We start from the raw sequence: 9,361 nt of genomic DNA, 5'->3' as shown, positions 1-9,361 counted from the left end.
AGTTCCACCCCCATCTGGTGAGGCCCCACATGTCTCATCACTGCAGGCCCAAACCTGATTGTCCAGTGGCCTCTGGAGGATGATGGTCACTGGGCCGCCAAATGGAGCAGGCCAAGGCACGAAACCTATTCCCACTTGGAGTGCCCAGCCCCAGTAACCTACTGCAGGAACAGGACACATTTCTGCCAAAAGCCTTTGGGTTCCAAGATTCGTTTCTGAGTCTCTGGGATCATGGCCATTAAGCAGTTTGATTAGGAACCAGAGAGGCCATGCCTCCAATTATATAGCTGAGCCGGAGGTGGTTTGTGGGTGTGTCTCCCACATACCTAACTTTTGGCCGTTTACTTTCTTGGTAAACTTTGCCCCAAGTTTTTGGGGTCTGGCCAAAGGCACAGCAACAATTTTGGGTTATCTGAAAGTCTGACGGTGCCATCAGGCTGCTGATGCACTCGCCTCACAGGTACAGATTGACCTGCTGGCGGCACCATACCCCCTAGAAACTTATGTTTAAACCAAACTATTACACTTTGAACCTGCTTTTAGGTACCACAATTATTTCAATTATCATTCTAACAATTCAATGAAGATGCAATCAAATATATATATTGACATAGCAGCATAATAAAACACTTGAACTGCCAATTTTATTTTTTAAAAAAAACAGAGAAATCTCTGTTATAATGGCTTCTGTACTTCTGTTGTTTGTAAAAACAGCTTAATTTTTCATTAAGATTTGTAGAGGCTTGTAAGATAAAGCCTTGCATTCTCTGAGCTCCAATTTCACTTTAGTTTCAGGCTATAGTTCTGCAGCTCTTTTATAGATAGTAAGATTCCAAAGCTCAAAAAAAAATTTCAATTGTTAATAACCATTGTTTTTCCAGTAAGAAATTAGATTGAGAATATCAAATTCTCTGTCCAAAAAAAAAAAAAAGAGCCAAACAAAACACCGAAACCTTTTAAATTGTTGGGTTGTTGCATATCATTCTGACCTTTTGTGTTGATGCTTCTTGCCCAAGTTTAAGGATTTCTACTTCTGATTTACGTAGACAGACAGACAATGGACTGACTACAAACACCACATGCACATATGCACATATTTACAGTTGATCAATTGATCTGACTCTCCAAGAAAGGACTGTCTTTCTTTGACTTAATTTTAAAAGGTCTTAATTATCACAAATCCTAAGATTTTTACACCAGATACTTTAATAATGTTACAATTCAAACGTGTTCAGACACAGAAGAAGGCCATTGGTACTCACCAACCTTTAAATAGCAGCATAAGACAGCATTTGAATGGTCAATGTTGATGAAAGCATGAGATGTAACCTAATTTTTATTTTCTCATTGTTTTGCAACACACTTGTTTTTAACCAGACAGGGGTCTCTCAACCAGTTCCTGCCAGACCAGGATGTAAGGAATCTGGTCCCGGTATCCTCCTGGTACTGGAAAAAAACTTATACCTTTAACTTTTTAGAACGGTCTCCAGCTCAAAAGTACCTTAAGTGGGTCAGCCAATGTTGAAGGCTGCAGAACAAGACAATTCTGCAGAACAAAATGTTTTAAGTTTACTCTTTTTAACCTCCAAAGGCCGATTACGAGCTCTGCTTCTAAAATCCGAGAAATGATCGGTAAAAAGAGACTGGGGTGGGGATGGAGCAATAGCACAGCCTTTGCCTTGCACGCAGCCAACCTAGATTTGATTCCAGCATCCCCTGAGCATCGCCAGGAGTAATTCCTGAGTGCATGAACCAGGAGTAACTCCTGAGCATCGCTGGGTGTGACCCAAAAAGCAAAAGAGAGAGAGAGAGAGAGAGAGAGAGAGAGAGAGAGAGAGAGAGAGAGAGAGAGAGAGAGAGACTGAGGTGTTGTCTGTCCCTGGTTATGTTCCTAGGGAGGATGTGAGTGATTAATGGTCTGAAAACAGAACGGAGACACAGACTCAAGACATACGCAGATACTCAAATATGCCACGAAGAAGATAGACAAAATATCGGCCACTAGTCCTCAGTGCACTGTACCTAACCCCACTCCTTGGATGGTTCCTCTGTGACCAAGCTTACTGAATGGTGTCCACCATTCTGGGATTTCCGGGAATGTCTCCCACACTGCCCAACTGGCGACTTCTTCCTATGCTGGTCCTCTGTACTCGATCCTTCCTCCAATCCTCCTGTCAGACACTCAGATGGTGAATCTGACAACGACACTTCAGCCACCTCTCCCTGAGGTGATGTTCCTCAGCAGCCTCTCCCAAAGGTGACAGTCACCCAACCACCTCTCCCTGAGATGACCTTCACTCAAATGCTCCTTCCAGGGCAACTGACCCCATGGAAACTCTGAGAGTCCCCACGGTGATGATCAGCAAGAAGAATGAGGGCCACGTCGTCATCTGGGGGTCACAGCACGAGCCAAAATTCCGGAGGATGAGCCTCCATATGTTATGTCCCGGGAAGGGAGTTTCACCCGTACATTGACCAGACCAGATGCGAGGATGCAAAGGCAAGGCCCATTTATCACTAACTCAAGCTAGGGTCCAAGTCTCATCCAACACAGTGGAGCATTGACAAGGGCCCCAACTCCGAATTCTGAGCAGTTTATATAGGGTTTGGTTACGTAACAGCATTCTTCTAGGAATTGGCAGTACGTTTCCAATCCTGGTCCCTGTCCGGTCCCGTGACTCCACTCTCTAGGCCCTCTATGCTTGGCTGGGCACCACAGCCCATACCCCCCACTCTGATAGGCTGTTGCCACAGGGCTGTTTATCTGCCCAGGGTGATATTGTTTCCTGAGAAGTCGGGACTTTCTGATAGGAGAAAGTGAAACTTAGGCCTGCTGAGTTTTGTTCTTAAAGTGGAGCTGTCATGGCTCCTCTTCAGCCTCACACCATCCCCACCACCTTATACAATCCCCAAAATACTATTAGGTGTCATCCTTGAGCACAGAGCCGAGATAAACCTTGAGAAACCCCAAGTGTGACAACCCTCCCCCCAAAAAAGAAAAACAAAACAAGAAAAAAATGTGTTCTCTCCAGCCACACTAAACGGTGGGATGGGCACCTGGAATGCCCATGTGCCCCTGATTACTGAGGGCAGACTCGGCTTAGAATAGAGCCAGAACCAAAATAAGGAAAGTTCCTGCTTTATACCACACTTGGGGCTCCCAGATCTAATCAATTCTGACGGCTGTTTTCTCGCCTTACTGGGGCATTTTCAGCAGCTGCGATGGCGAGAGCTTGGCCCCAGCCCCTGGAAAGGCCTTTCTGAGAGTCCAGGCAGAGACCTCGGGTGGAGTCTGGGAGCATCTCATGGCTCAGGGGTACTTCCCCAGGGACTCTACCAACAGAGACAGTCCTGCTCTGCACCTCCTGGGTGTCTCTGTGCTCTTTACTGGTCCTCACCTGGGATCAGGACTCTCATGGCTGCCTGGCCCATCCCCAGGTCATTGGAGACGCGGCAGATGAAGGTCGTGTTGATGGACTCCTCAGTGGGGTGGATCAGGAGCCAGGAGCCCTGGGGTACAGCAGAAGGTGGCAGAGGGCCTGTGGTCCTGGGGGTGAGAACACGGCCTCTGTTGGAGCCCAGAGTGACAGGGACTGAGGAACTCTAGCACCTCGCCCTGTATGACCCAAGTTGGCAGGTACCCGAAGTCTCCCTGATTCTCCCTCTCACACCCCTATTACTGCTCAGCAGGTCCTGGGACCCACCTTCAGAATCCATCCAGAGCCTTGTAGTCCTCAGGGCCTGTGTGACCTCCATTCTGACCCCTGTTCCCTGGCTCCTGCTCCCCCCAACATACACCTGGTGGCCTGAGAGAACTTGCTGAAACAGAGCTCCAGACACTCCTCTGCTGAGTTTTGTTCTTTTGACGACCCGTGGAATCCAGTTGGTAACGGCTCTAGTCCAGCAGTCTTCTCCAAATCTCATTACGTGTCCAGCCCATCTGATTTTTGATGCCTTGGCAAACGAGACAGCGTCCCTGATTCTTGACCTTCGACGGAGGTCGGAACTCCGGATTCTTTCTCTCATTTGAGTGAAGCGTGATACAAGCATAGCTCTTTTGATTACTCTTTGGAAGACCCGAATAGTGTTCTCATCCTGTTTTCATAGTACCCAGGTCTCTGAGGCATATGTTAATGTAGGAAGAACAGTGGAATCAAAGAGTTGTGTCCAGAGCCGGAGATTCTTCGTCCTCTTAGCTATTTCTTTGATTATTTCTTTGACTCTGCCCACAGTCAAGTCAGTCTAATAGGGATCAGAGGTGACTCTCTCTCTCTCTCTCTCTCTCTCTCTCTCTCTCTCTCTCTCTGGATCCCTCTGCCTTTCCTTCCTTGCAGACCAGAGGTCATTCCCAGCCTCCTCCCTCATACCCAGTAGTTTATTTTCTAGCCTCCCCTCTCAAACCCAAGAGTTCAGGGCCACAGAGATAGCAGGTAGGGCATGTGACCAACCCAGATTTGACCCCAAAGACCCCATACAATCCCCAGAGCCCCACCAGGAGTGATCCTGGATTGCACAGCCATGAATAAGCCCTAGCACTGCTGCATTTGGTCCACTGAAACAAACAAAAATACCCAAAACAGACCAAGGAGTTCATGCCTTACTCCTTCCTCCCTCTTCCTAATAAGTCTGTCTTGCAATCCTTCCTCCCTTAGATCCACGTATCCATCATATACCTCCTCCCTCAGACCCAGGAGTCCAACCCCAGCCTTTTCCCTAGGAAACACTAATCATCCCCAGTTCCTTCTCCCTCAGAGCTAAAATTGAATACCCATCTCCTCCCTCAGACCCAGGATTCCATGCTCAGCCTCCTCCCTCAGACCAGGAGTGCATCCCAGCCTCCGCCCTAAACCCTGGCTCCCAGCACCTCTTTTCTCAGGTACAGGAGTCCAGGTGAGTGTCTCTTTTCCTTCACCTTAGAGTTTGGGCACCCAGACCCTGTCCCCAATGGTTGGGAGTTCATCCCTAGACTCCCTGCTCAGACATGATTGTCCATTCCCAGCCTCCCATCTCTGACCCGGATCAACCCCAGGACTCACGTGCTCCAGTCATAACTCTTGGGCTCTGGGTTGCTGCGGGCGTCACAGGTCAGGCTGGTTTCCCTGCGGCCCTGCTGCCCAATGTCATCATAAAGGGCGATGGAGACCTGGGGGGAGTCTGCTGGGGGACAGGGACAGACACAAGGACACCCTTCTATTACTGCTCAGCCTGAGGGTCCAACACTTGAAGAGAAGAGCCCCTCCCACATTTCACACAGGCAACATGAGGGGCAGCTGAGTCTGGGCGATATGACATGACCCTGAGTCATTCGGATTATCTTGGAAAGGGTCAGGGTCTCGTTCTCACTTCAGTGACCTGGGGACAGATGTCAAATGCGCTCATGACCTTGGGGCCCATACCCTGTTCTGTAGCATCACATGCTTGGGAATTTGTGCTCTGCTCCCTCCTGCCAGTGCCTGCATGTAGGGTGCTGCAGGGGATCATTGTATAATTGAAACTCAAACATGAAAGCTTTGCAACTATCTCACGGTGGGTTTATTAAAAAAAAAAAAAGTTGGAGGAGGCAGCAAAGGAGAGTGGTGGTGGTAACCCATGTATAGAAAAGTCTTGATGTAATGGGGTTGTTGGTGCCCACATGTAGACAATGAGGGTGGGTGTGCTGGTGTAGGTGGTGGGGTCATAGCAGTGCTGCTGTCACTATTTTTGAGGCAGGAACTGAGCATGCGCATCTCAGCTCTCAACCTTTGTCCTGGATAAACTCAGGGCCCACTGGGAAAAGTTACTTCAGGTCCCAACCTGGCTCCGAATAACTGCCCTGGCCCAGGCAAAAACCAAACCAACAAATGCCCCCCTCCCCCACCACCACCCACAAAAGTCACCAAGATCTTCTGCAAGAACCAAATGATCTACTCTCTCCGGACCCACAACAAGGACCTATATGCATCTCCAGCCCCCCCCCGTTGTTGTTGTTTTACCTCCTTGGGTCTCATCCTGCCCCTTCCCTCTCTGAGTCCTTCCCTCCCCTACCTACCCGCTAGTCCCGCCCCCCCCAAGAAGTCCCGCCCACTGTCATGCTGCTACGCTCCCGGGAGCCCTACCCCTCACACTCACAGAACACACGGAGCCAGGTAAGCGCATTTCCCATCTGGGACGTGCTGATGTGGACCTCACAGGTGTAATTGGCTTCATCCCCAGGGCTCAGCTCACGAATGGTCAGCGAGGCGTCCAGCAGGTCCGCACCCAACCTGGCGGCCTTGAACTCCAGACGGTCGGGCTAGGCGATGATGGGGCCCCGCTCCCAGTAGAACTCGGCCACAATGCTGGGGTCCCCCAGAGGGTCCAGCCGCTTCCACCTGATCTCAGTCACCTGTGGGATTTCTGACTCCAGAGGTTGTAAGTGACATGGCAGGGTCACAGTGCTGCCCAGGGAGCCATGCACCTCGGTGGGCGCCTGCACGACCACTTTCCTGGCCCCTGTGAGGGAAACGCAGAAGGAGAGAGGAGTCAGGCTGAGGGATTGCAGATACCAGGACCCAGGTTATGATGGGGAGAGCCCGGGGAAGTCAACAGGATGGAGAGTGTGGGGTTGAGGGTTGAGTTGGGGGAGGGTGGACGAGGGGACCACATCCGTGTACTGTGGGTGCATGTGCTGCTTTGGGCTGTGATCAGATTTTATATAACCAAGTTTCATATATTTTAAATTTTGAAAAAATAATTGCAGTAAAAAAGTTCCATGTGGGGGACCAGAACTATTCCAGAGGGTTGGGTGCTTGCATTGATTCTTGACTAACCCAGGTTCAATTCCCAGCATCCCATACGGTCCCCTGAGCTCACCAAGAGTGATTTCTGAGTAGAGAGCCAGCCAGGAGCAACCCTTAAGAATTGCTAGATATTGCAAGAAAGAAAGAAAGAAAGAAAGAAAGAAAGAAAGAAAGAAAGAAAGAAAGAAAGAAAAAGATGTGTTGATGCAGAGATAGTACAGCAGATAGGCCACTTGTCTTGCACCTGGTTGATCCAATTTTTTTTTTAATTTTTATTAGTGAAACACCATGAGGTACAGTTGTAGACTTACAAATTTTTGTGCTTGGGTTTCAGTTATACAATGATCTGGTACCCATCCCTCCACCAGTTCCCATTTTCCACCACCACGGGTCCCAGTATTCCTCCCACCCCCATCCCCCCCCATCCTACCCCACCTCTGTGGCAGGGCATTCCCTTTTATTCTCTCTCTCCTTTTGGGTGTTATGGTTCTGGTTGATCCAATTTTGATCCACATCATTCCATATGGCTCCCTGGGGACTGCCAGGAGTAATTCCTGAGTGTAGAGCCAGTAGTAACCCATGACTATTGCAGGGTGTTGCTCAAAAACAAAAAAAAAAAAAACAAGAATTCCAGAGACCAGAGCACTAGTACAGTGAGACTAGACATTTCCCTTGCAGCTGGCTGACCCTGATTCAAACTCAGCTTCCCATTTGGTCCCCTGAGCACTTTCAGGAGAAATTCCTGAGTACAGAGCCAGAAGTAAGCCCTGAGTTCCACCAGGTATTGTGAATAGATGACCCAAAGTTAGCAGAAAAAACATGAATTGCTCAAAAGACGAACCAAGAAACAGGATGGGACACTGCAGGGATGCAGGGAACCAGGGGCAGGGAATCTTGAGAACAACCTGCGAATAGCCTGTGTGCTCCAGACTTCTTGGCTACTCTCTCACCCCACAACAGTATGGCCCAAAACCAGAAACATAAAATAAGAAAGAAAGAAAAAGAGAAGGAGAAAGAGAGCTCTGCTGGGAGGCAGCAGACTGGATCCTGGGCCTCTCTAGTTCTTTCCTAGGTAGTGAAAAGGGATGAGGACAGCGAGCACTCTCGAGTGCTCCCAGTCATAGCTGTTCCAGGGCTTCCCCCATCTCAGCCCTTAGTCTCCCAGCAGCTCCCTGAGCCAAGATCCCTCCAGCTCACACCTGTTCTTTCCAGAGGCCAGGACATGCTTTACCTTCACTGCACCTCACTTTTGCTGTTTCTCTGACTTCTGGGACTGGGGAGTGTGTCTCTCACACCATCACCTGTGGATTCTGGTGACATGCATACCAACAGGGCAGAATGCTCACCTTCCCCTGTGCTGTTGGGGGCCCGAATGTAAGAGGAGCCCAACACAGGCTTGGAGCAGCTTGGTGGGGGCAGAGAAAGCTGGTTTCACTTTCTTTTTCTCCTCTGGGAAACAGGGATGTTTCTCTAAAGCTAAAAATAGGGCAACCCAGCACAGACAAACAACTCAAAACTTGGGCTGCTCCCACAAACCATGTCCATCAACACATAGGCTTATCTTTACCAGCCTTTTTCCAGAGACACATAAATATATCACTAAAGGGATCAACTAGCTCTGAAAACTTTTCAGACCCTTTCCTTGCTGAGACACAGTGGATGGCCCTCCCTCTGTGGGAGACCAACTGACCTTACTTCCTTGAGAAAGCGGCACACTGTCTTTGACCCTGGCATCCGGAATGTGAGCCCCTTTGACAGGTAAGATGATGCGTGTTTACATGGCAGAAAAACAGGATGTGTGCAAAGGGGCTTGGGTGGAAAGCAGGATATGTGATCATCTGGTAGAGAGACAGGATGTATGCTCACTTGGCATAAAAGCAAGCGCAGGACTTGGGGGGATCAATAAAGAGGGTGGCCTACTGCTTATATTTTAGCCCCAGAATCAATCAGCTGTTTAACTATCATGTGATTCTGTTTTGAGTTTATTTTACTATTGTTCAACTATCTTTAGTTTTTTTATTTGGGGTGATTTCTATGTTAATCAGTGAATTGCTTTTACTGTCTTACTAATAGTCCTATTTTGTAATCTATAGATTGTTTTGCTAATTGCTTATCTTTGATTTCTGTATATCGTTTACCTGCTAACTTAGCATAAGAATGAGAAGAGAAATGGGTCCATTTATGTGTCTGGAAGACACTTGGGGGGATGCTCTCTTGTTCAAATACTGGGCAGAGACGACAGTCACTGATCAGTTAATAAACAATTGCTGACTTAAACTTTGCCATGTACGCCTTGCTCCCTCCACCTATAACACTCAGAGGGGTCAGGCCACTGCACATCCAAGTAATATCCCAGCAGCTTCTCTCTCCCGTACCCATCACCTTAGGACTACTGAGCCTCACCGTGAACTTAATTCTGCAAAACCTCAGGTACATGGGTCCCTTTGTCTGAAAGTCTCTGGCCTTATGGAACTGGGGAGGGCTACCTCCCCCAACCTCCCAATACTTCCTGAAACCCCTGCAATCTTGCCCACAAACAAGCTCCTCTGCCGTACTATCCAAACACGGGAACCCTGACAATCCAGTAGCAGCTCACCAGATTG

At 48.7% G+C, this 9,361-nt stretch overlaps 1 protein-coding gene across 1 annotated transcript in view; it reads right to left on the bottom strand.

The window, feature by feature from the left end:
• Positions 1–1,511: 1,511 nt before the first annotated feature.
• LOC130043363 (poliovirus receptor-like) overlaps positions 1,512–9,361 on the bottom strand; it is a 198,319-nt gene continuing 190,469 nt past the window's right edge. Inside the window, exons 9-11 of the mRNA XM_056135618.1 lie at positions 5,037–5,154; positions 3,399–3,547; positions 1,512–1,546 (exon numbers count right to left, since the gene is read on the bottom strand). Of these exons, the coding sequence (XP_055991593.1) occupies positions 1,512–1,546; positions 3,399–3,547; positions 5,037–5,154 (302 nt within the window). The remainder of the gene's footprint in view (positions 1,547–3,398; positions 3,548–5,036; positions 5,155–9,361) is intronic.

Source organism: Sorex fumeus, unplaced genomic scaffold (genome assembly GCF_029834395.1).
Source record: "Sorex fumeus unplaced genomic scaffold, SorFum_2.1 ptg000122l, whole genome shotgun sequence".
Lineage (NCBI taxonomy): Eukaryota > Metazoa > Chordata > Mammalia > Eulipotyphla > Soricidae > Sorex > Sorex fumeus.
This window is presented reverse-complemented; position numbering and strand designations above follow the sequence as displayed.